This window comes from Arvicanthis niloticus, chromosome 3, assembly GCF_011762505.2.
Source record: "Arvicanthis niloticus isolate mArvNil1 chromosome 3, mArvNil1.pat.X, whole genome shotgun sequence".
In the NCBI taxonomy this organism is placed as follows: Eukaryota; Metazoa; Chordata; class Mammalia; order Rodentia; family Muridae; genus Arvicanthis; species Arvicanthis niloticus.
In genome coordinates, this window is record NC_047660.1 from 61,357,266 (window position 1) to 61,384,061 (window position 26,796).

The following is a 26,796-nucleotide window of genomic DNA, read 5'->3' on the forward strand; positions in this document are numbered from 1 at the left end:
AGTGACATACTTCCTCCAACAAGGCCACACCTCCTAGTAAGACTATACCTCCTAGTCGTGCCACTCCATATGGACAAGCATTCAAACACATGGGTCTGTGGGAGCCATTCCTATCAAATCCCACATTGTGTATTAGTAAAGCCAAAGTTAATTTGATCATCATCACACGACAGCAGTTTGTCAGGACTTCTGAAGTTGTGGTGAATGGTGTGCACACTGTGGTTATGATGGAGTCCACTGTGCTTGTTCTTCTTGATGGTCTGTGGCTGTTTCCCTCAGTTCCATCTCAGGAATTGTGGGGATATCTACCTCTGAGGGTTAGATATCCAGTATGTTCTAGAGTCCTGGTCCCTTCTGTATCTGAACTCTGGAGTGTCTGGCAGGGCAGAAGCCTCAGGGCAGCCACAAAGCTGCCCAAACCCCATCCAGCTCTCTTCCGATCAAGTATTTGAAGGCAGCCTGCACCATGTGACAATACTCTGTCTCAAAAACAAGAAGGCAAAACACCAGAGTGCTCACATTGTAGGTACAGAACCTATTCGCATGCCTCTGTGCAGTTAAGTAGTCTTTCCACAAAGTTTAGTATCTGTTTTCATGTAAATACCACATACATAGTTGTTAGAGGAATCGCTTAGAGAATGAGGATAACAACAGAGTTGTGGACATGATTAGTACAGACCAATTCATTTTTGAATTTTGTTTTTGATAGGCTATAGTCCAGGCTGACCCCATTTCACAGTTCTTCTGCTCCAGCTTCCTGAGTGTTGAGATCATAGGTTTGGCTGCCACACCCAGATATTTTTAAATATTTTTGCATGTGTGTATGGTATATATGTATGTGTGTGTACATGAGTATGTGTGCAGGGTGTGTGCCTTGCATGTTCTTGTGGAAGTCATAGGCCAATGCTAGGTGTCTTCTTCAGTCACTGTTCACATTATTTTTTGGAATAAGGTCTCTCACTGAATCTGGTAATCTCACTGAGCTTACTGACAGGCTAGGCTGTCTGTTCAGCAGACTCTCTGATTACCATCTCTGCCCCTAGCACTGTGACAGGGGCAGCCCTGCTTATACGCTGAACTGAACTGGCTGTTTTATGGTGAAACCAATACTTAGAACAACTTTCCCGCTCGCCTCCCACCCATGTTTCTGGGTCTAGTGCTAATGCAGTTCTTGGTTCTGGTGATTTTGTTTGTTTGAGACAGGGTTCCCATGTATAACTGAACTCTGAATCCTTGTGCTTTAGCCCGTTGAGTGCAGTGGTTGCATGTATGTTATACCATTCCTGGCTCTTGCCACTTTAAATGGCTCTTGCCATTTGAAATGTGGTTTGTAATGTTCATTTCCAAGGATGCTGTGGGGTTTATAGCCTGTTGCAGCACCTGGCCCCTTACCAGCCTTGCTCATCCTACAGACCTCTCATTCTGCCATTTCCTTTGTAAGTTTTCAAGGGCTTAGACTCTGCTCGTTGACTCTTTAGTAAAAGTGTAGGGTGGATTTTCTAAAAATAATGGTAAGGTAGCACTAGATAGGAGATTTCTTAGTGGAGTTGTACATTCAGTTAACAATGATAAATACAGCACTCTGTCCTGTATTTTTTAGCTTTGTTTTGAGCCTTGAACTTGACAACAACCAGCTAGTATTTTACCCCCGGATCTTCCAGACCCAGAAAAAAAAAAATGCACACTAGGTGTTAAATCCTGGAGCATGGTAAAGACTCACTATGAGCAGCAGAGACTGGACCACCCTGCCATCTCTCAACACAGGAAGGCTCTTAGCTGTTGAGAAGAGCTGTCTCAGAAGATACTGTCCATGTCCACTTAGACACTTGCCGTGTGAGCTTTCGTGTTAACTGCCCCCCTTTAATGTGAATTTGTGCAGCGGCTAAAAGTATGAGTCTTGGAGCCGGGAAATGGCTCAGTCAGTAAAATGCTTGCGGAGCATGTGTGAGGGCCGGAGTTCAGATTTCAAGCATCTATGTAAAAAGCTAAGCATGGCAGAATATACTTGTAATCCAAGCTCCTGGGGATTCCTGGCCAACTAGTCTAGCTAAGTTTCCAGGCCAGTAAAAATATGATGGACTACAGTATAGGAAGAGAAGATGCCCAGGATCAATCCCTGTCCTCTACACACACTCACACGCACCCCAAAACAAACAGGACAAACACCCAGTGTCCTGTTAGGAGACAGCAAAGTGACAGAGTGTGACTTTAATGTGTATCTAAGCCCTTGGGAGAGGCCAGTAGGAGGTGTAGTGATTTGGATTCCAGATTCTGACAGAGCTAGAGCTGACACATTGGGGCATATGGAGAGGAACAGATGCTTTAGAAAGCAGCTAAGAGTTAGAAGAGGCGGAGCCTCTGGCCCGCTTGATGCATCACCAGTGCGCATTTCTGTAGAATTCTGCCAATACTGTGTTGATGAATTTTTAATGCTAATTTTACAAAAGCTTTCTAGAAGCCCGGTGGCTTGTAGTATTCCTATTTCAAGTGTCTTAAAGAACTTTGCTCATCAAAGATGCTGGGTTGCTGGCAATTTTTATCCATAAGCAAAACTCAGATTTTTTTTTTTTTAAGTAACTGTCTTGAATTGCATCTAAGATAAGCTTAAGTCCTTAGAGATCATTTGTGAGAAGAAAAATGTCATGTAGCTTGCAAGAGCAGTTTCTGCAGAACTCCTTAGAGGAGAGAGTGGCAGAGGAGCAGGCCCAAGAGTAAAGTCCTTCATGACTCTGAGTCAGGGGAGCAGTGCTTGCCTCCCTGTTTCTTGGAGCTGATCATGCAGCTGAACTGAGCAGAAGCACACTGGAGTGGCTGGGCTGTCATCCCTCCCTTTTTTTTTCTTGCTCCCTCCTTCCCACTTGTAACTGACAGTGGCCAGAAACTCAGTTTCTGGCCCAAAGAGCTGGCAAGACAGTGGAGAGGAGGGCTTGGAGCTACAGCCCAGGTCTGTACTGTCACTGCAAGACCCATGGTGCTGACCCAAGTAACATTGCCAGTGTGTGTGTGTGTGTGTGTGTGTGTGTGTGTGTGTGTGTGTGTGTGTGTAAACTTGTGCTTGTGGAAACCAGAGAACAGCTTAGTTGTTCCTCAGGCCTCATCTTTCTTTTTGTCATTATTGTTGAGACTGTCTGCTCACTGTCCTGAAACTTGCTAGTGGGTTATGCTGGCCAGACAGTGCACCTGGGTCAATTGTCTGTTCTCCCCTGGGCTGGAATGTCAAGTGGTGACACTTGTACCTCTGCAGTGAACTGTGGTGACACTTGCACCTCTGTGGTGAACTGTGGTGACACTTGCACCTCTGTGGTGAGCTGTGGTGACACTTGTACCTCTGTGGTGACACTTGCACCTCTGTGGTAAACTATGTGGTGACACTTGCACCACTGCCCTTCTTGTTGTCACACTGAAGAACATGTAAGTGGTCTAGTTTCCACTGTAGACAGGAGAGGTACATTGTCTCTGCTTATGTGGGGCAGTCACCAAGAGTGACCATGTTATCTTGGGCTGTGGGGTTTATTTTGAGTATCTTTAATTTTGGGCCAGTTCTCCTTTTCCCCTTGTGTCTGTGCAAGTCCCTAGTCTTGCTGCTGCTCTCAGGCCTCCTGAATATTTTCCAGTGTAAGAGGTATGAGGCGTCACTCCTGTTCTGGGGAATGAAGTTCCTTGTTTACTAACGGCGTTCAATTTCTTTGACTGTTTGGGTTTGGGTTTTGTCTGTTAAGGTCTTGGGATTGAATCCAGAGCCTTGTACTTGCTGTGACAGACATTCTGTCACTGAACTCCAGCCTCCCTCCATTCATACTTTACCTGTGTGAACCTAGGAAATAACTACTCCCACTGACATTTAGTCTCTTGGTTTGGAAAGATAAATGCCCACAATTTAGAATAAAGAGCATAGAAACCAAGCTCAGAGCTCCTGGTTCTTGGTGGTGGTGATGGTGGTGGTGGTTTTTCAAGATCAGGCTTCTCTGGGTAGCTGTGGCTGTCCTGGAACTTGTTCTGTAGATTGGTCTGACTCTGAACTCACAGAGATCTGCCTGCTTTTGGCTCCTGAGTGCTTTGCTCAGTTCCTGTCTAAGGATGCTTTGGTGTTGAGTCATTCTGAGGGGTGCTGCCACCCAATGGGAGAGACCCTAATTGTCTAAAGCAGCAGGAGCTAGACATAGAAATTAATTGGTTGGGACTGGCAAGACCCTCCTGTAGTTCAGGGTGGAGACTGGCCATTGCATCTGGATACAGTGGTAAGACTTGCTGGTGTCACACCAGCCTGTTAGCACAGCTGCCCACCTCTGCCCTCTGGATAACTCTTTACAGAGTGGTGAGGTTGTTCATTTTAGTTGAAGATACAGAAGCACAGCTCTCACCTCAAAGGAAGTAAAAAAAAAAAAAAGCATGTATTCAGGAGCCAGAATCAGAGTGACCATGGCCCTGGAGCAGAGATTTAGGTTTCCTTCAAATACATGTGCAGTTTGGTAATGGTGGCATAAAGTTTTATGGTAACCAAATAAAGAAATTCATAAACCAAGGAAACATTAGGTGGGCAGAGCAGGAAGATCTCAGCCATTGACCTTAGATGCCATCTGATGGCATTCTTAGCCTTTGGATTAGTGGGAGTTAGGGGTCTATTTGTACATTCCAAGGGGATTTACCTCGTAATCACAAAGGTGTTAGGTCACACACAGGTGGACAAGGAATGGCAACTAAGAGGAGTTACACATCCATAGTGCAGGATATGGCAGGGGTGCTAAATGGCTTTTAAGGGGATGGGTCAGGATAGGGGACAGGTAAGAAGGGACTTGAGTTCTGACAGCAGCAGAGACTCTGTGTGTGTGTGTGTGTGTGTGTGTGTGTGTGCAGTGGAGGGGTGCTAATGGCACCTTTACTAAGCTTTATTTCCGGAACATATAGATAATACAGAACTCTTGGGAGAGTCTATCTCGTCTCACCACCCAAGAATCCCTGTTTCTGTGCTTATGTCCTTTCTCCACATGTGAAAGCCCTCAGTGTGCTTTGGATGAAAAACCAGAGGCTCTGGTGGACATTGCCATGAGGAAATCTGTAGGCAGAGCTGAGCGTGGTGATCCTCTTCATTATTTTGTATAAAGGTTCTTTTCATCCTGGTTTACATGCATCCATCACATCAATTTCAGGCCCCCCCCCCCCTTTTTTTTTTAAAGATTTATTTATTTGTTATATATGAGTACACTGTAGCTGTCTTCAGACACACCAGAAGAGGGCATTAGATCTCATTACAGATGGTTGTGAGCCACCATGTGGTTGCTGGGATTTGAACTCAGGACCTCTGGAAGTGCAGTCAGTGCTCTTAACCACTGAGCCATCTCTCCAGCCCCCAATTTCAGGCCCCTTTAACTTTAATTTTTTTATATTTTGTGTTTATATGCATGAGTTCGGGCACATGTCACAGTGCATACTATGTCACAGTGCACATATGCAGGTCAGGACAACTCTTGGGAGTTGGTCTCTTGATGCCTTTGTAGGATCTGGAGATTGAACTCTGGTCATCAGGTCTGTGACTAGCATATCTACCTGCTGAGCCATCTCACTGCCCCCGGCCCATTATTTAAAAAGCACTTATCTGTCGGTGCTAGCAGTCCCCTAACATCTTTTAGGACTTGTAGCTTGTAGAGCCACCTCCTGGCTCCTGCCTGGCCCAACTCCATCTCACATCCTGGGCTCTGCTTCAGGTGATACCTCTCTAATTTGTTGTTAGGTTTTCTCTTGTAGGAAAACATGGGTGTTTGCATACTTGGCAGGTGGTTTCTAGAACTTTCCTTTGCACTCCCTTTCTATAGATCTGTCATCTTTGTGCCTGGGATGTACCTCTCCAGTGTTGGCTGCAAAAGGCTTCTTTCTGCTCTCTGTGCCTGAATGATGATTCTGCCCCCCCCCCCCTTTTTTTTTTTTTTTTTGAAAAAAGGGCTATTTCCACTGAAAGAAAGGTACATGATCACTCACTCTGTAGATTTTGTATGTTAGCTTTGGGGCTTTTTCTTGGGGTGGAGGGCTTGTTTTGATGAGTCACACACATTAGCTTATAGAGGAGTATCTGAGGCCTTAAAAGTAGGGATGTCTTGGTTAGATGGATAAGAAAGGAGGTAGATCCCACTGGGTGAGACTTTGGTGTCTTCAGGCGAGTTGGCATCACCTGGAGCTGAGGACTTCCTGCCTGCTGCTGTTACAGAGGAGCTGGCTGCACACACATGCACACACCACACACACATGTGCACATGCTCACCCCTAAGCATTCCACTACTGTTTAGACTATGGCAATGATTCTTTAGAAAATGCTGCTACTGTGTACTGTAACTGCTGGACATTGTTGAAGGCTGACTTTCCCTCCTCACCTCAGTAGTTTGTGTGCTGGACACTGTTAAAGGCTGACTGTCCCTCCTCACCCAAGTAGTTTGTGTAAGTGTTTTTCTATCTTCTGTTGGTTTCTACTTTTTAAAGACTGAAGTACATTTTTTTTCACAAAGATTGGACATTAATAATAGAGTTTGATATACCTTTTAAAAAAAAGATACATTGCTGGGCAGTGGTGGTGCACACCTTTAATCCCAGCATTTGGGAGGCAGAGGCAGGTGGATTTCTGAGTTCGAGGCCAGCCTGGTTTGCAGATTGAGTTCCAGGACAGCCAGAGCTTCACAGAGAAACCCTGTCTCACACCCCTCCCCCCAATATATATATCAATGACTTTGAGGTACATATTAACCTAGTTAAATACTCCAGATCCCATAAAGACACAGATTGCTAATACCTCAGTGCTGTTTACTAGTGGGGTGGTAGAAAGCTAGAATGGACGACACCAAAGGGAACCGCAGCTTCTGACTTTACTTCAGCAGTCAGCATTGGGTTATTATCTCATCTCATTAACAATCTGCTAATAACATACATTTGCCCTTAAAGTATTTTGATCTTTTTGGTAATTTTTGTTTTGTCTTATTATGTAGCTCTGGCTGTCCTGAAACTCACTATGGAGACCTGGCTGGCCTTTAACTCACAGAGATCTGCCTGCCTCTGCCTCCAGAGTGCAGGGATTAAAGAAAGAAGCCACTGTACCTGGCAGATGAAAATATTTTAACCTGAAGAGCAAATTTGAGTTTATCCAGATGAAAATTTAGGAGATAAAATCATTCGAAATTTAAGGTTAACAGGTGGGTGTATCTTCCAGATTACAGACAGAGAAAGCAGTGGTTATCAGTTATTGTCACCATGGAATAAATCATTCTATGGTTTAAAAGCAGCAGTGATTCATCATTACTTATGACTCTAGTTTGACTAGGCCCTGCTGAACAGTTCTGCTCTCTGTGGTGTCTGTGCACTGAACTTCGGGTGGAGCTCAGTCCCAGCTGTCCTGCTGGGGCTGGACAAAGACAATAGCTCCACTCATAGGTCAAAACTGCAGCATGCTGGCTGGGTCAACTGGGTGTCTAGCTATATGGACCTAAGGAGAGGAAACGGAAACAGGCTTTGTGAGGGTGAAGCCCAGAACTGACATTGCACTGGCAATGAATAGACTTAATGCTAGTCTATTGTTTGGAGCAAATAGAAGGCCCTTGGCTTGTGCAGACAGAGTGGGGGTGGGGAGGAATTGTGGGTGCTCATGTTTGGTCACTAACATAGCCAGGGACAGAACAGTAATACAGATCCGCAACCCCTGAAGTATGCATGTAGCTGTGAAAAACTAATGGGGTTGTGGTTAAGTTCCCATCAGCTAAAACCCTAGATTCTTATATATGTCCATGGTGTGGTGTTTTTCTTTATTCTGTCAAACATCTCTGGATGCTTACAGAGTTGAGAGGAACTTTAGGATACCTGTCTCATACTCATCCAATTCACTTTTAATCTGGAGACTTTTTGGGATCTGCTCATTCATAATTAGGAGATAAAAATAGCACAGGCCATTTTTATTATAGCGAGACTTATGTAAGCAAATGTTCTTATCTTTTACAAAAATTCATTACTTCAAATTGAAACAATTACACTGACTTCTTTTACTCTTCTCTACTTGAGCTCTGTTCGCAGCCTACTAGGTTGGTACCAGGTGACAGTGAGTGTCCTCACCTGTTCACAGTGATCTTCTGCAAGTGTCTGCTGATAGAATTGTGATTGTGGGGGCTTCTCCATGCCTGTGCTATGTGTACCCTGAGAGTATACAAATAGCCTTCTGCACCTCTAGAAACTCGGGCTCTTTCTAACTCTCCCCACTGCTCCTCTTAGGAGCAGATAGACTATGACAGATGTCATTATGGAGATAGGCTTTTTAAAAGTAGCCTAAAAGTAAATTTTAAGAAAAAAATTTTAGCCGGGCAGTGGTGGCGCACGCCTTTAATCCCAGCACTTGGGAGGCAGAGGCAGGCGGATTTCTGAGTTCGAGGCCAGCCTGGTCTACAGAGTGAGTTCCAGGACAGTCAGGACTATACAGTGAAACCCTGTCTCGAAAAAAAAAAGAAGAAGAAGAAGAAGGAGGAGGAGGAAGAAGAAGAGGAAGAGGAAGAAGAGGAAGAAGAAAGAAGAAAAATGTTTAATAATTTTTAGATTACTCAGTGTATGTGGTAGGGTGGCATGCATATGTGTGGAAACAGCCTGCCCATCCTTCCTACTATGGACCAAACTCAGGTGGTCAGTCTTAGTGGCATACACCTTCTCCTACTGAGACATCTGACTAGCATAACTTTTCTTTTTTTTTTTTTTTTTTTTTTTTTGCAGCTTTAGTTTATGTGCATGCGTGTTTTGTCTGCATGTGTGTCTGTACACCACATAGTCCCTGATGTCAGAAGAGAGAGTATGAGATGCCCCTAGAATTGGGGTCACTGGTGCTTGTTGGCCACTGTGTGGGAGCTGGAAAGCTAACCCGGTCCTCTACAAGAGCTACAAGTGCTCTACATACCTAGTCAGTCCTCCAACTCATAGCTTTTTATTCTTAAAAATATTTGCTTGAAAGTGTTTTTTTTTTGTTTGTTTGTTTGTTTGTTTCAGGATTTTGTTTGTTTTTTATTAATAACCTTATTTTGGTGCTGATAAGCTAGAAGATGTCGTTTTTATTAGTTTGATCATTGGCAAGGCTGACATTTTTTCCTGTTGGTTTAGTTCTAGAACAAATTTCTTCCTCATTCTCCACTAAGTACCCTTGAAAATATATTTTCCTCAGCAGTGCTCATCATACAGTCCTGGGGCTAAAGAGAAGTGTAGGGTGAGTAAGCCCTGGCACCTTCCCCAGCAGGCTCAAAGGCTACTGTCTGGGCTGAATTGCTCCTATCTGGTGCACAGGTGTGAAGTAGTAACTCCCTTTTCTGTCTTGTACACCCATTGAGAATGCCAGGGCTGCTTCAGTTCCTCCCCTATGTTTCTGGCTTTGCTGGAACATGTTCTCAGAGCCCTGCTGAGCCTCTGGGCTCTCTCCATAAAGCACAAAGGCTAGGAAGATAGATGGATACCCTGAGTTTCACACAGTCCCCTGGGGCTGCGTTTCTGGTTAGAGCTGACAATTGTCAGTGGGAGGCTCTGAAACACTGTACCCAAAGGCAGCAGTCAGCCTGAGATGGACAGTGGGTGGAGCAGGAGGCCTTGGCTACTACTTAAGCCTCTCTGGCATCCCTCCACTACACCCCAGCCTGTGGAGCCACATGCTTCTTCCCTTTCTTTGTTCTCTCCAAGAAATGAAATCCTTTTAGGCTTTGAAACAACAGTCACCATGGCCTGCAGACCTAGCCTCTTCAGCCAATGGCTTCCACCCTTGGACTAAAATCATAAGTTGTGTGAGAGACCCAGTGACCAGCAGCCACAGACTGATGCAGGAAGACCTAGCAAGGCCAGAGCACTCCATTTCTAGTTTTTCAGCCAAACCTCAGAGCTGGAATGTTAAAGCATGGGACATGGCTTTGCTAATGTTTGAAAAATGCTTCCTTACCAGGAAGGGTGGGAGAGGATCTGCACAGGAAATTCTTTCCTTCATACACAATAAATTGTCACTGAATTTAAATAACTCACAGTCACAAGGGGTGTTAGTAAAACCATTACACTTTATAGCAACTATAAGCCCAGTTCCTGCTTGCTCCTGAGCTGGGTGAACCTGTAAGAAGAGATTCATTCCCACAGGCCTTACTTGTGCACACAGAGAAAGTGTGGGGAAGTGAGCCACAAAGGAAGAGTAAGCTCACTGGTGTTTCCAGCGAGCTGGGAGTCTCTAGTTGGTTGGTTCCAGTCCTGTGGGTAGGCAGGTTGACAGGCAGAGCCTCCCAGCCTGAGGTGAGCTTGGACGGAGAGGATATGAGTGTTAATACAGCTGCAACAGAGAAGATTTCCTCAGATGCAGACCAGTCTTGAGATCCTGGTGGAGCATCCATAGGGCAGCTGAGCCTGGTGCCTAGGACCTGGTGCACACCAACCAGGGACTGGACCTGACTGGGGCTGCAGGACAAGGGAATGAAGAAAAGACACACAGCCAGACACAGTGAAACAGAAAAGCTGACATGGGCAGGTTTGGGCTCTCCAATGGAGAAACTGCAGAGTGTTCATTGTATACAGTTGAACAAAAAGGTTATTGCACACAGCTGAACAAGGAGGAGGGTTATAGGTACAGATAATAAGGTGGCAGGTTTAGCTAATATCAGTAGGAGCCAACTCTATAGAGGAGCAGTGTTCGGGCAGTCTCCATGGGGATAGGAGGGGCTTCGATGAAAATTCTCTGTGCACCCTATCAGCATCCACACGTGGATCCAAGGGGAAGGGTTTGCCATCTCCACAAGCCTATCCTGTGCTTGAGGTAACAAAGAAGAAACCAGAAATAGGTATTAAGGCCCAGTGAGGAGAGCAGAACACATTGTTTATGTAATTATGGTTAAAAGGATAAAATATGAAGTATTAGAGGTATTTGATACCAAATGTGCATGAATTCTACAACTGTCATCTTTACATTTTCTGCCAGAGACACATAAGATGCTTCTGAGAAGTATAGCAGCTAATTTGAAATGGTCCTGGGACACAGGGACACCAGTGGCTTACTCAGTCCCAGAGCAGCGCTAGGTAGCTTCATTCCTCAGATGAGCAGATATGCTCAGAGCAGGTAGAAGATCTGAGAAAGCTGCACAGATGCTAGGCAGCAGTAGAGTGTGTGTGTACACGTGTGCACACATGCACTGAGTAGCTTGCATCTCTCTCTAAGCTCAGTATTATCTTTTGGGTTGGCCAGACAGTTCTGTCTACATGAGGACTCCACACTGGCACAATGTTCTGAGAAAGGAAGGGAGAGGCCAGGTTACTGTGCTGGGCTTCAGCCACACTCCGTCCTCAGGAGACCTCCTGCCATCCCCATTGTAACTCTGCAGGTACTGCCCTTGACACTGAGACTTGTGCTCCTGGTAGATTTAGAAACAAATTCTGGGGGAGGAGATTGGCAGTTGAGCATTGCCAGCACGTTGTGAGGCCCCGGGCCCGTCCCCAGCACTGCAAAAGCAAACGCCTATAAGTATTTGGGTATATGCACGAACATATATGAAAGTTAGTGTTTAGAGACTACAGATTCGCTAGCCATGTAGTGTGATGGGCAGATATACAAAGGACAGAACTGAAGATTTTATTTATAAGCATGCTGGTTCATGAATGTTACTTGGTCTTATGATTTAAAACATGCCTGTCATTCCAAGTCTTCACCTGAGGTTTCAGTAGACTCCTCCTGGCTAGGTCCCTAGATTGGAAACACAGGAAGCTCACAGATCTTGAAGTCAGTGTGGAACTTGGCTTCATATGTAGGTGACAAGTTCTTTTCTGGTGCTTTTGCTTCCTTGGCTGTTGGCAGGTCCTGAGTGGAAGAAGCTTAGGCAGGTAACTTACCCTAAAGAGACAGCCAGTTGGCATAAAGCAGCTGGACTGTGAGTGCCAAGCAGCCTGAGAGTAGGGGCAGCTCCACTGGGCACATTTTTAATGGGAACAAAAGACTGAGTAGCAAGCTGAGATGCGGTCTTGAGAGTGTGGAGACATGACCTCATCACATAGCTTAGCCATGAAGTAGGTAAGGTGAGATGAGATGTCATCACCAGGCTTCAGGTGAGGTGAAAAGTGCTTCATGTCTGAGCTCCGATGCCTTCCTACCTGGCAGTTCCAGGTGGTGAATGTTGGTCCTTCTGTCAAGCTGAGTGCTGCCTCAGAGTCCCACCGTCATTTCCCAGCCTACTGCTTCCTCTCACTCCTGCCCCTCCTCTTTGTAGTAGTACCTCAGACCTCTGTCTGCTCACCCTTCTTCCTTTGACCCTGCAGTCTTGTTAACTCCCACATCCGGCCGTGATTTTACGGAGTGTCCTATCACTCAGCTATCAAACAGCCAGGGACAGAGAACACAATTTAATGATAGATGATTGCATAGTTAGTTCTGGGCACTGTGAAGTGGGCGAATGAAGCTGTGAGGGATGTGAGCCTTCAGACTCTGCCATATTTCTCACAGGCTCCCCTCCCTCCACCAGACAATTTCTTTGTGTATCCCTGGCTGGCCTGGAACTTGCTCTGTAGACCAGGCTGGCCTGCCTAGAACTCAAAAGAGATCCATCTGCCTCTGCCTCTGCCTCCCAAGTCTCCCAGCCTTAAGTAGACTGGGATAAATGGCCAGGTGTCATCAGGCCTGTCCAGGAACAGTGAGGTAGTGCTCTCTCTCCAGAATACTTCTCTGTTCCACAGCTGGACCAGCCCTCTGTGTCCCCTACTGCCTTCCATTCTCATAAAACCCTGCCCCCTCTCAGTGCCTTCTTCCCAGTCCTAGAGGATCAGATGCTTTAGCTGCCACTTCTGCTTCCTTGATCTCTACCAGAGTGCCTGAAGCTCTGTACCCCACTATTACCCCAGCATCATCTTCAGACTGTGTGTGTCTGTGTTTGAAAGTTCCCTTGGTATTACAAATAAGCAAAGCCAGTGATAGCCCAACCCTAGATGGGGGTTCCCTGTCCCATCACATTCTCCTGGGTGTTGCCACCACCTTCCTGGTGTGTCTCGCCCACAGCTCCTTCCCGTGTAGCCCATCAGCCTGAGTAACTTTCTCCACTTGGACTCTCCACCTTTTCCAAGTACATCTGTTCTTGAAAGGATCTATGCCATGCCATGCTTTACCCTTAGGTAGAAGGGAGCCATCTCTTCAACTCACGGTTACATCACTGCCCTCTCCTGTTGTGTGTTCATTCTGCAAACACTTTTAAGGGACAGAGCTGTGTGGGTGTGGATAGAGCTTAGGGGCTTCATGAAGACTGTCTTGGGCAACTCCTTGACTGCTGTAGCTAGCAGAGGACATTGTCAACAGGAGGCATTCAGTAAAGGTCTCAGTTACTTTAGCAGTTGCTCCCTGCCCTCATCCATGCATTTCCACTGAACCCAGAGTTAGCATAGAGATAAGCTGGGATCTCCTTAAGGTAACGTGTCTGTGTTAGGTTTGTTCTGGATCCACCAATACAGTCACTAAGGTTTGTTCTTTCTTTTCCTTCCTTCCTTCCTTCCTTCCTTCCTTCCTTCCTTCCTTCCTTTCCTCCTTCCTTCCTTCCTTCCTTCCTTCCTTCCTTCCTTCCTTCCTTTCTTCCTTCAAGTTGTCTGCATGTACACCTGCATGCCTGAAGAGGCCATCAGATCCCACTATAAATAGTTGTGAGCTACCATGTGGTTACTAGGAATAGAACTCAGGACCTCTGGAAGAACAACCAGTGTGCCTAATTGCTGTGCCATCTCCCCAACCTCATCACTAAAGGTCTTTAAAGAGCATGAGTCTCTTTCAGATCAACCATCAGAGACCCTGCACATTCTTGACACAAGCTCTTGTATCAAGGTCCATGGTATGAGATGTGCAGATGATCACAGTGGTCATCTGCACCACCTGACGGCCCTGGCAGCCACAAAGGGGGCTTTGTGGTAGTGAAGATGACGACGATGATGCCAGTGATGTTGGTGACATCCCTTGCTTCCTTCCTAGGAGATGGCTGGCAGAGCGCTCAAGCAGACAGGCAGTAGGAGTATTGAAGCTGCCTTGGAATACATCAGTAAGATGGGCTACCTGGACCCCAGGAATGAGCAGATTGTGCGAGTCATCAAGCAGACCTCCCCAGGTGAGGCTAGCTGTGTCTTAGGAAATGGTTTGTGATCTAAGAGCAGGAGGCCTGCACAGAGAACCAGACCTAGTCAACTCTGGGATTTAACTTAGGTGCTCACATGACCCCCTGACCTTCCTTTACAGCAGTCTGTGTTACTATCTGGAGAGTTTGTGTGTCTGCTGAAGTTTTTTATCTTTCAAGGAAAAAAAAAGAGTTAAGAGTTCGAACTTTAAAAACCTTTTATTGTGCGTAAGGAGGGTCTTTGAAAAGAGAGGCTAATCAATTCCAAACACACATTTTTTTTCCCTCATATTCAATAGCAGGCAGCTCTCAAGGCATGCAGCTGTGGTCAGCTTTGGAGGGGACAGGGGAATCCTTTCCTGACGGTTTTGATGTTCCTCTCCAGAGATGGAGTAGATGGTCTCTGGTTCCTGGGGCCTCATAATGGATTTATGTAATCCTTGCTCTGTGGAAGACCTGGAATAAAACCTTCCCATGGCGAATGAGGATATCAGCAGGGCTTTCCAAGTGTGCATTGTGGTAGGAGACGTACAGTTCTGGTTTCTTTAGAAAAGACATTTTCCTCACCAGCTCCTGGCTGGTTCTAGAGTCTGTCCTGGAGAACGGTGCTGCAGGACACAGGCCCAGCTCTGTGCCACTGCCTTCCTGCTTGCTTTTGGTGTGTTGTGCTAGCGACATCTGTTCAGCCTGGGCACCACAAAGCTCTCCATCAGTGGTGACTCCTGTTCAGTGCCAAGGCTGCTGGTTATTTCTGTCAGGTGTGTTTTAGGGCTGGGGTGGAGCTTATCCCTATGAGTGGATGAGACTGCCTTTGGACTTGAGGGGTCTGTGCCAGATCAAGCAGAGCAGAGGAGTCTGTAGGAAGTGAAAGGAGCCTTTGTCCTTTCCAGGCATCTACTTTAAATGAGGAGAGAGTTTCAAAATGGAGAAGTTAGGAATACAGAAGCAGCAGCCATCTGTGTGTCTGGATGTTGGTTAAGAAAGGGACCTTTTGTGATTTTTCTTTAATGAATTTAAAAAATATTTTTATTTTATTTTTAATGGGAACAGTACACTTGATTGCAGTATTTTTCATGGGCAGAATCCCCCTAAAGCTGAAGTTGCAGGCAGCTGGGAGCTGCCTGACACAGAACCAAATTCAGGTTCTCTGCAGGCTTAGCTTCCTGAGCCATTCTCCATCTCCTCTCTGTGGTTTTGTTCTTAATGTTGGGTATATATCACCTTGTTTGTCCTTAATAAAGACAGTGACCCGACAGAGCTTTAATTTGGAAAATAGATGAAAGGAAAACGAATATTTGGACAGTGGTTACAATTCTGCCCTTTGTTAGGAAAAGTAGACTTTCCATACATGACAGTAAGTAAACTGGGCTCCTCCCAAATAACTGCATGTCGTGGAGAAAACAGTGTTGGCTGTCCAGGTACTTCCTAGCATGGCTGGAGACTGGCCTGAGGTGCTGTGTTGCCTAAGGCACTGTACCCTCTCTGGCCATAACCAACCCATATGCTCTTTGACCTTGAGCCCCACAATCTGTTTCCCCTGGATGCCAGTTTAGTGTGACCAGTTTCTGCTGGGGCAGGATCTTGAGTAGAAGACATGCATTTGCCCAGATCCAAAGATAAGGCTAGTCTGAGGATCAACCTCCAAGTAGCAGCCCACCATGTGCTCTGAGGCTGACTTCTCATTCTTTCCTCTCTAGGAAAGGGCCTGGTGCCCACCCCAGTGACTCGGCGGCCCAGTTTTGAGGGCACAGGGGAAGCATTCCCATCCTACCACCAGCTGGGTGGTACAAACTATGAGGGCCCCGCTACCCTGGAGGAGATGCCACGGCAATATTTAGACTTCCTCTTCCCGGGGGTCAGCACCCATGGCACCCCGACTCACCAACATCCTCCCAAAGGCTACAGCACAGCAGTGGAGGCGGGTGCGCACTTCCCAGGCACACACTATGTACGTGGTCATCTAGTACCGGAGCAGCCTGGGTATGGGGTGCAGCGCAGCCCCTCCTTCCAGAACAAGACGCCACCAGACGCCTATTCCAGCCTGGCCAAGGCCCCGAGTGGCCCTCCCGCCAGCCTCACCTTCCCTGCCCATGCTGGGCTGTACACCACCTCGCACCACAAGCCAGCCGCTGCAGCACCTGGGGCCCACCCATTACATGTGTTGGGCACCCGGGGCCCCACGTTCACTGGTGACAGCTCTGCACAGGCTGTGCTGACACCGTCCAGGAACAGCCTTAATGCTGACTTGTATGAGCTGGGCTCCTCGGTGCCCTGGTCCGCAGCTCCACTGGCGCGCCGTGACTCCCTACAGAAGCAGGGTCTAGAGGCTTCTCGGCAGCATGTGGCTTTCCGGGCTGGCCCCAGCAGGACCAACTCCTTCAGCAGCCCACAGCCCGAGCCCTCACTGCCTGCCCCCAACACGGTCACCGCTGTGACGTCTGCACACATCCTTCACCCTGTGAAGAGCGTGCGTGTGCTTCGGCCCGAGCCCCAGACAGCTGTGGGGCCCTCGCACCCCGCCTGGGTGCCTGCACCCACAGCACCTGCCACAGAGAGCCTGGAGATGAAGGAGAGCAGTGGAGGCCCACACTCGCTGGATATGGACTATGGTGGCTCCGAGCGCAGGTGCCCACCGCCTCCTTACCCAAAGCACTTGCTGCTGCCCAGTAAGTCTGAGCAGTACAGCGTGGACCTGGACAGCCTGTGCACCGGTGTGGAGCAGAGCCTTCGAGGGGGCACTGAGCAAGAAAGGAGTGACAAGAGCCACAAAGGTTCGAAGGGAGACAAAGCTGGCAGGGACAAAAAGCAGATTCAGACCTCCCCGGTGCCTGTTCGCAAGAATAGCAGGGATGAAGAGAAGAGAGAGTCTCGCATCAAGAGTTACTCCCCATATGCCTTCAAATTCTTCATGGAACAACATGTGGAAAATGTCATCAAAACCTACCAGCAGAAGGTCAGCCGGAGGCTACAGCTGGAGCAGGAAATGGCCAAAGTAATTTCTCACTTCCTTCTTACTGTGTTCCCAGCTCCCCTGTCCACTTGTAGCATCACACACCCATCTCAGACCTGGGTATGAGCCAGACACATGGAGAAGCCGCAGCGTATGGCCACCCTTCTCCTTCCCCCAACCTCAGAAGGATCTGAGGACCCTGGCTAACAAGTAACCTGCACATTGATTAGTGTGCTGTGTCCTTACTCTTGAAGAAAGTACATAAAGGATTGCCTTCTGTTAATATTTTGAAAGGATGAAGAAAGTTCTTAGATATTTTAAAGAAAAATACAATATTATTGGTTCATTAATCCAAATTAGTAAATAGTGTTTTGGTTTGCTTCTTTGAGACAGTGTCTTTATCCATAGCCCCCATTGAACTGGGTCTCCCAGTCCTGCCCCAGATTCAAGTGCCAGGGTTAGGAGTGTTCCCATTACCTAGCTCAGGATGTAGTTTTTGTTTTGGGTTGTTTTGTTTCGTTTGTTTTGCTCTTGTTACTGTTTTTTTTTTTTTTTTAATTTTTGCACTCTGTATGTATGTGTGTTGTTTTGTTTTAGATTTATTTTATTTTCATATGTATGAGTATTTTGCCTGCATGTTGTCTATATACTATGTTTGTGCCTGTGAAGGCCAGAAGAGGGCATTGGATCCCCTGGAACTGGAGTCACAGGCAGTTGAGCTGCCATGTGGGTTCTGAGGATGGAACTCTATCCTCTGGAATCGCACCCGGTGCTCCTAACCACAGAGCCATCTCTCCAACCCCAGTAAATGTTTTAAAATTCTGTAATTGACACTGTAAAGTACTAGAGAAGGTAATTTTTATGACATTTGAAATTTACATCACAGTATATTTACATCACATAAATTAGTCATTTCAGATTCTAAGACTTAAGCTTGTGTTCTCATTTCCTGTTGGACAAGAATCATTGCTTGTTTTCTGATTTCCTGTTTTCTTTGTACTACTGAAATACTAACTAGATTATGGATTCTAGGAATGTTTTCCACAGAGTTTTTTTTTTTTTTTTTTTTTTTTTTTTTTTTTTTTTTTTTAGTAGTAGTGGTTTTCCTTGGTTTTTAGAATGTAGATCACCGAAAGACTTTTTTTTTATTCCATATTTGCATGCATGTGGATGGATGTTACGTATAGAGGCAGATGTCCATGTCCATATATAGAGACCGAGGCTGGCCAGTGTCTCTTGTGTAGTCTGGTAGACCTAGTCTATTCCTTCTGAAGAGTTCGCAAAGGTGTCTCTACCACATACACTTGGCTGCTGTGGGGTCTGTATAACATGGCTTTGATTCTCCTTGTGTGCAGGCTGGACTCTGTGAGGCTGAGCAGGAGCAGATGAGGAAGATCCTCTACCAGAAGGAATCTAACTACAACAGACTGAAGAGGGCCAAGATGGACAAGTCCATGTTTGTGAAAATCAAAACTCTGGGCATTGGTGCCTTTGGAGAAGTGTGCCTTGCCTGTAAGGTGGATACTCATGCTCTATATGCCATGAAGACTCTGAGGAAAAAAGATGTCCTGAACCGGAATCAAGTGGCCCATGTCAAGGCTGAGAGGGACATCCTGGCTGAAGCAGACAATGAGTGGGTGGTCAAACTCTACTATTCCTTCCAGGACAAGGACAGTCTGTACTTTGTGATGGACTACATACCTGGCGGGGACATGATGAGCCTGCTGATCCGGATGGAGGTCTTCCCTGAACACCTGGCCCGCTTCTACATTGCAGAGTTGACTCTAGCCATTGAGAGTGTTCATAAGATGGGCTTCATCCACAGGGACATCAAGCCTGACAACATCTTGATTGACCTGGATGGTCACATTAAGCTGACTGATTTTGGCCTCTGCACTGGATTCAGGTGGACTCACAATTCCAAGTACTACCAGAAAGGTACTGCTTCAGGCCTACTGTGTGCTCCTACACACACACACACACACACACACACACACACACACACACACACACACACACACACACAGCAGCCGCTCCAGGCGGCTGTATAGTCCTTATGGCACCTTCTCATTTCAAAATGATCTGTTGCTTTGTTACTGTAACCTGGTGTAGCATACTTCTCTTCATAAAGGAGTGGTTGGACATGCATGAGGGCGTTTTCTTTGTTAGTGGACTTTCTTATTGTATTTTTTTTTTTGACCACTAAAGGCTTTGATTAAAAATAAATAAATAAAACCACCAAACTACCCTATTAAAAGAAACCTTGAAAAAGAAATCTCAAGGTTCCTGGAGTAGTTGCTCAGTAAAAGATACCTGACTGGCATGGCTCTGGGTCCATCAGTGGAGAGGAATTGGCCAGAATCATGTTTTTCTTTTAAGCTATGGATTTGCTGCAATGTTGAATATCAAAATTTATGTTCTTTTCTATCACTTCCCCTTCTCCCTGATAAAGGGAACCACATTAGACAGGACAGCATGGAGCCTGGTGACCTCTGGGACGATGTTTCCAACTGTCGTTGTGGAGACAGGTTAAAGACCCTGGAGCAGAGAGCACAGAAGCAGCACCAGAGGTGCCTGGCACATTCTCTGGTTGGGACACCAAATTACATCGCTCCTGAGGTGCTTCTCCGCAAAGGTATGTAGCCCACTGCCCTCCTCGGCCCACTGCCCAGTTTTGTAATTCAGTGTGTATTCTTACTGCATGTTTGCACCTACCTAAGCCTGTGAGCGTAATGGCTTCCCTAGCAACAAGGCTCCATCATCTTACTTCTGATCTGGAAGGGCCTTTGCTTCACTATGATTAAGCCAGTTTTTTCTCACCCTCTACCTGGAGACCTTGGGTTATGGGCTTTTCACTTCGGATCCAAGGGAATGACTTTCAAACTAACTGGCTTTTTCAGTATCAGCTAGGGGCTAGAAAGGTGGTTCACTGGTTGCCCTGGCATAAGACACAGGCTTACTTTCCATCCGGGAACACCTATTTTGTTGTTCTTGTCTAACTCCAGTTCCAGGGGGATACAATGCACTCTTCTGGCCTCAACAGGCACTGAACACAGATGGTGCGCACACAAACATGCAGGTAAAACACCCATACACATAACAGTAAGTTAGTTAACTTAAATACAGAGTGAGCTGATGAGACTCTCTGGGGTTGTAGGGCCACTGTCTTTCCCAGCCTACCATTTCCGAGCTCTGATTGCCTCTCTTCTCCAGGCTGGGTTACTCTGTGTCTGGCACACAAATTAATTCTCCCTGTCAGGCCTAAAACCTTAATGGGCATCAGATTACTACTTGTTGATGAAATTGGTTTCCTGGATAGATGGTCTGGACACACTGTTCACTTCAGAACTTTGTGGTCTGTAGTGACAGTGGTCCTCAGCTTGACCTTGTAGTTAATCCAGACATAGTCTTTTTGTTCATATTACACTGATGTCTTTAGACCTAGTCCAACCAGGTTCAGGATGAGGTTTTCTGTCAGCATGATGATCTGATGTGGGCTATTGATCCTCTCAGCTCGCATATTCAAAGGTGTCTCTGTCCTGAGAGCTTATAAATGCTAATTCTGGTGCCCAGGAGTTCTGTAAGAACCATGGGCTGGAATTATTGTGCAGTCATCAGTCCTAGAAGGGCCAATGAAGACAGAGTTCAGAGCTTAAGCAGCTGCTTCTGTTCCAGAGTTCACTAACAAGTGGCTGAAACAGTGGGAAAGCATCAAAGTCAGATGCACCAGTTGCATGGCCTCCCATGGCCTGGTCACCACAGGTGGAGCTCTGGGAGCACACTTGGTGAGCTCCTCAGTTGTCTACCGCCATAGTGGCTACCTACTTTTGCTTATTTTTGTTTTTGAGATAGTCTCTACCTAGTCTCCATGCTCTTCAGCATCATCTTAAACTGATTTGTAAACTTCCCTGTGAAGTCATCTGCTTCCTGCACCTGCCACATAACCAGGGAGCAGAGCACTGCAGCCCGAGTTCAGTCCCTGAGATCCATACGGTGGAAGGAAGGAACAGCTCCCACACATTGTCCTTTGACCCCCACTCAGTCATATGAAACACTAATTGCTAAATCTCATTTCTTACTATAAAAACATCCTGTGTTTATGAAGAGCAGTGATTAAAAATCAGAAAATCCAAGTTGTCTGTTGCCTGTGGTGCCTGTTAGCACCTTTGTGTGAGCCCATTGGAGCGGCCAGTTTGAGCCCCTGCCTGAGGACATGCTTTTATAGCACAGAGCTACTCTGGCCTTCTCACTCCCTCCTTCTCAGTCTAGACACCCAGGACCTGAGGGAGCCTGTATGAGTGACTGAGGGATGCTGTCTTTCAGGGTACACACAGCTCTGTGACTGGTGGAGTGTTGGTGTGATTCTTTTTGAGATGCTTGTTGGGCAGCCACCTTTCTTGGCACCTACCCCCACAGAAACCCAGCTGAAGGTAAGCTTCATAATATGTCCTTACCTTATGTGTATATCTGTATGACGCAGTGTGCCTTTCCAGAGCTCTCAGACAGTTTTGGACCTCTTACTCCATGTAGACTAGAAATGGCAGTTATTTATAGGGGGTTTTCCAAAGAAAGAGTCTCTTATTTTTATTATACTTTTGAGTTGTTGATAATAAAACAACAAAGCTAGACATGAGGTTTAATGTATTTGAACACCTGTAACTTTACGTAAACCATTGCTATCTCTCTGCCCTCTTGTTATTTCCAAGCAAGAGTAACAGGCAGTGAGATGCAGTGGTAGCTGCCTAGCCTGCCCTGCAGAGAACAGTCAGCCCTGTGGCCTGAGAAGCCTGGTGCGTATTCAGATGCTGTGCCATTGTGGCTGTGCTGGTCAGCTAGGTGGTCAGGCTAGTTGTGTGTATTCCCAGTGCTGACTGAAAACAACTGGATCTATCAGCCCCTCGGTAGCTCAGTTTAGATTCACAGCCACTTGCCTTCCAAATTACTTAATCCTTATTGAGAGTTAATCTGAAAATCCCAACTCTTTGGTTAGTGGGTTTACAGAAGCAGAATTATAGGGATGTTTTTTGTTTTTGTTTTTTAATCCAGATCAGTCTATGGTGGAGCATAAGAAACTTTGAATCAGCCAGGCGGTGGTGTTGCATGCCTTTAATCACAGCACGTAGGAGGTAGAGGCTGATGGATCTCTGAGTTCAAGGCCACCCTGGTCTACAGAGCAAATTCTAGGATGGCCAGGGCTACACAGAGAAACCCTGTCTTGGGGGGAAAAAAAGAAATTGAGTAAAAACTCAGATCAACTGAATGATACAATTGGTTTTTGCATTTTCTGCTTACTAGTTAAATTGCTGAACCACTCACTAATTTGCCTGCATGATAGTAAGCCAGATTATTTTTTTTATTGTGGTAAAATAGATAGGACATGAAATTTACATTCAACTATTTTGAAGTGTGTGGTCTGTTGGCCTTAAGTGTGTTCACACAGTGCTGTACAAGCCATTTCTGGATGTTTCATCTCACATAGAAACTTTGTACCCATTAAACAACTGCTCCATCTCTCTCCCTGGCCACTTGGACCCTGTCTCAGAAGTAGACCAAATGCCTCTGATATGGAGTTGTACTCTTTTGTGTCCTACCTGCCATCTCTCACTTAGCATGCTGTCCTCAGGGTTCAGCCTCCTTGTGTGTGTGGACTTCCTTCCTCTTAAGACTAAGTTGTGCCGGGCAGTGGTGGCGCACGCCTTTAATCCCAGCACTTGGGAGGCAGAGGCAGGCGGATTTCTGAGTTCGAGGCCAGCCTGGTCTACAAAGTGAGTTCCAGGACAGCCAGGGCTACACAGAGAAACCCTGTCTCAGAAAAAAAAAAAAAAAGACTAAATTGCAGCTTTTTCAATCTGTGCCCTGTGTTTTGATTATTCGTTCTTTGATTGGTGGGTGACTGGATGGCTTCTGCCCTTTGGCTACTGTGAGTAGTGCTACTGTGCACACAGGGCCTAAGCCTCTGTTTCAGGGCCTCCTCACAGTCCTTCTGGATTTATATACAGAAAACAATTCTGTTTCCCTCTTAGAACTGCCAAACTGTTAAGAACAACCACGCTATTTTATATAATGTACGTACTCCATCTTCCTGTTTTGTTTTTGTTTTTCCTGAGACAGTCTCACCAAATGTGTAATCTCAGAATTGAGGAGACTTCCTACTGTCTTGATCTCCTTAATTCTGAGATTACACATTTGACCCATTCACTCCACTGTGTATAGAAGCTCCATTTATCCTCGTCTTTGCCACCACTTACTATTGTGCATCTGCCTTGGACTCCTGAGTGCTGAGACTGCAGACATATATTACCACATCCAGCCCCACCCCCTTTCTTGGAATAGCCTTTATCCTCATGGGTGGGGGTGGGGACGGTATCACTGCAGCTTTCATCTGTGATCATCAAAGATACTGAGCATGTGTTCCTGTATTCATTTACCATTTGTGTGTTTTTATGGAGATGCTTACCCTTTTTAAACATTCAGATCATGTGTTGGGGTTCTTTATGCATTCTTTTTTGTTTGTTTGTTTGTTTGTTTGTTTGTTTGTTTTTCTAGACAGGGTTTCTCTGTGTAGCCCTGGCTGCCCTGGAACTCACTCTGTAGACCAGGCTGGCCTCAAACTCAGAAATCCACCTGCCTCTGCCTCCCAAGTGCTGGGATTAAAGGCGTGCGCCACCACCGCCTGGCCTTCTTTATGCATTCTTAATGTTAAGTCCTTTACAGTGTATGCTTTGCAGACAGTCTATTTTATGGGTAGCATCTTTACTCTTAGTAACTTAAGTTAGTGAAGTCCCAGTTGTGTACCCATGACTGACCTGTAACTTACGTGTAGACCCAACTGGCCTTGAACCTTGTGGCTGGCCTGCCCTGCTTCTGAGGTGTTCAGAGCACTGGATGTGTACCACCACACATGACACGACAGTTTATAATGTTCATGGAAGCCAATGTACTCTTTCTTTCCTGCTGGTGTCTTGGTATCCAGGAAGACCTAGGTCACGTTTTATAGTTTTATCCCTTTAAAACATTTCCTGTAGATTAAACCCTCGGCCAGCAGTCAGTGACACTGTCTAGTTCCACACTGGGCCTCAACCTGAACAACGCAGACAACCTTAGGTCTTCTTCACAGTGCACATGGCTTCATGACAGATGGTTTTAATGTCCACCCAGATGAGTTCAAGACCAACTGGGGTCAGTTACTGTAAAGACAAGGAAAATCCTAAGGCGACCAGCTAGCCTCAGTAAGTGCCAGATTGAGCACTGTGGTGGCCCAACAAAAACCCATTGCCATAGCTGAAGAGACGAGAGGTTCACACTTCCTTGCATCTGAGGTTGAAGCTGTGCAGGCTCAGGACCTAGGCTGAGGGAGTTCTAACAGCAGCTCTGCTTCCTACAGGTGATCAACTGGGAGAACACGCTGCACATCCCTACGCAGGTGAAGCTCAGCGCTGAGGCCCGAGACCTCATCACTAAGCTGTGCTGCGCGGCTGACTGCCGCCTGGGCAGGGACGGAGCAGATGACCTCAAGGCACACCCGTTCTTCAGCACCATCGACTTTTCCCGTGACATCCGAAAGCAGCCCGCGCCCTACGTCCCTACCATCAGCCACCCCATGGACACCTCCAATTTTGACCCAGTGGATGAAGAAAGCCCCTGGCACGAGGCCAGTGGAGAAAGTGCCAAGGCCTGGGACACGCTGGCATCCCCCAACAGCAAGCACCCAGAGCACGCCTTCTATGAGTTCACCTTCCGCAGGTTCTTTGATGACAATGGCTATCCCTTCCGGTGCCCGAAGCCCTCAGAGCCTGCTGAGAGCACAGACCCAGGGGATGCAGAGTTAGGAGGTGCGGCCGAGGGCTGCCAGCCGGTGTATGTGTAAGCCGCCGTGGCCTCAGTTAATCACAACTCAAGGAAACCCCAAATGAGATTTTTTTCAAAAGACATAAACTCAAGCTTAGGAATCCTTCATTTTTAGTTCTGGTTAATGGGCAACAAGAAAGGTCACCATGACTTCAAGTTAGCCCTTTGAAGACCTGAATTCACTACATTAAAACAATATTTTTAAAAATTCAGTACAGTATGGGAAGAGCACTTATTTTATGGATACCCATTTTTTTTCTTACTAACTTATGAGGACTGACTTTGACAAACCATGCTGCTGTTATTTCCATTTGTGTCGTATCTGATAGCACTTGTCCACATTTAGAAAAGGAAGAGCTGAAGACCGTGTGGTAAGAAGTCTGTGCAATAAGAGAGAATGAGACCGAGCTCTGCTCCGAGTCACAAGGACTGTTTATCTACACAGTGGCTTTGTTTTGTATTTTCCCACATTTCAAATTGTGACGTAATGTTTAAAAGCTGCTTTTGTGTTTTTTTTCCTTTGCATATTATAGTTCCTAGGAAGAGTGAGCGGAGAGATGGTAGGCGTGGCTCTGGTGTCTGGTGTGGAGAGCACTGCATGAGCAGAGGTTTCTAGTATAAAATTACCGTTTCTTGCCATTCACAGCAGGTCCTGTGAATACGTGTTTAAATGAGGTATTCTAGACAGTGTGCTGATAATGTATTGTGTGGGTGATGATTGTAGCCCTTATTGTTAAAGAAATGCATATATATAACTGAAGTGTGATATTTTTTTATGTGTGTGTCTTGGAAATGACTGGGTTCTTTGGGAGGCACATGTAAACATTTGTCATATATAAAACACATCAAAAGGGATTAAATCAGCTATGCCAAATCATTGGACATAATTATAGCGTTTTGTCCACTTCTCTAGTCCAGTATGCTGTCAGGTGTGTTGTGTGGGGAGCTGGAGCTGGGCCCTGCTACTCCATTGTCACAGACAGGGTTCCCACAGCACACGGGGATGCAAGGCCTGAAGGTCCTGTGTCCTCGGACAACCAGGAGGTTCTGGAAACTCAGTCCCCTGGCCTCGCTCACGTGTGGGGTGTCCGTCACATCTCAGTGTGGCTTAATACAGTTCTCTAACTTTGTGAAAAGAAAAAAGATTCTTTGAAGTGACATTGGAGTACAAAACCAAGCCATACTTTTTTCTTAGACATATAGGTGTGTATATAACTATAGATAAACACACAAAGTATTTCTTACTTCAAATTAGTACGCTTCCTACTTACAGTGATTTATATTTGAGTACATTCAATTTCTTTTTGCTTTTTAAAGGATGGAACGCATCACATTTTCATTATACTATTCCACATATTTTCATTGAGGTTCTTAACACAGTGTATCCGTTACTTAGTATGTATCTAGGCAGAAACACTTACAAATTTATCTATGTCTAAGAAACATTCCCATGTCCTGGTTTACATTTGTATGAATGGCATATTCTGAAGTCTGCCGCGCTTGTATTGTGACTTACAGGATTCTTGCTATTTTGTAGTAATGCCATGTTATTTACAGCGCTCTGACATAGTTTCATGTGGTAGGTTCTTTCTCAGGAACTCAATTTAACTATTATTTATTGATATATCATTGCCTTTGAAAGCTTCTACTGGCACAATTTATTATTAAAACTTTAAACCCCAGTCTCTGTGTGTGTGGTATGTTGTTGGAATTTGTAAGCTCTTACATAATCAGCGTGTGGGGCTTCCCTCACTTCCCTGATGATTTACTTACAGCCAGGTTTCTGACATGAGATACAGAGTCTAAATCAACCTGAGATCAATAGTAGAACATCATCTGTAAACTGGGGATAAAATATATCTGCTCAGGGTTTTGAATGGTTGTGATTCAAAAACAGGT

The 26,796-nt window shown here is 46.0% G+C and overlaps 1 protein-coding gene across 2 annotated transcripts in view; it reads left to right on the plus strand.

The window, feature by feature from the left end:
• Lats2 (large tumor suppressor kinase 2) overlaps nucleotides 1-26,579 on the plus strand; it is a 52,394-nt gene extending 25,815 nt beyond the window's left edge. For both annotated transcript variants that reach the window (XM_034498788.2, XM_076930935.1), the window contains 6 exons: nucleotides 13,961-14,093; nucleotides 15,797-17,091; nucleotides 18,405-18,987; nucleotides 19,502-19,684; nucleotides 21,373-21,479; nucleotides 24,434-26,579. In XM_034498788.2, coding sequence (XP_034354679.1) covers nucleotides 13,961-14,093; nucleotides 15,797-17,091; nucleotides 18,405-18,987; nucleotides 19,502-19,684; nucleotides 21,373-21,479; nucleotides 24,434-24,916 — 2,784 coding nt within the window. In that variant the 3' untranslated portion in view covers nucleotides 24,917-26,579. The remainder of the gene's footprint in view (nucleotides 1-13,960; nucleotides 14,094-15,796; nucleotides 17,092-18,404; nucleotides 18,988-19,501; nucleotides 19,685-21,372; nucleotides 21,480-24,433) is intronic.
• Nucleotides 26,580-26,796: the final 217 nt, after the last annotated feature.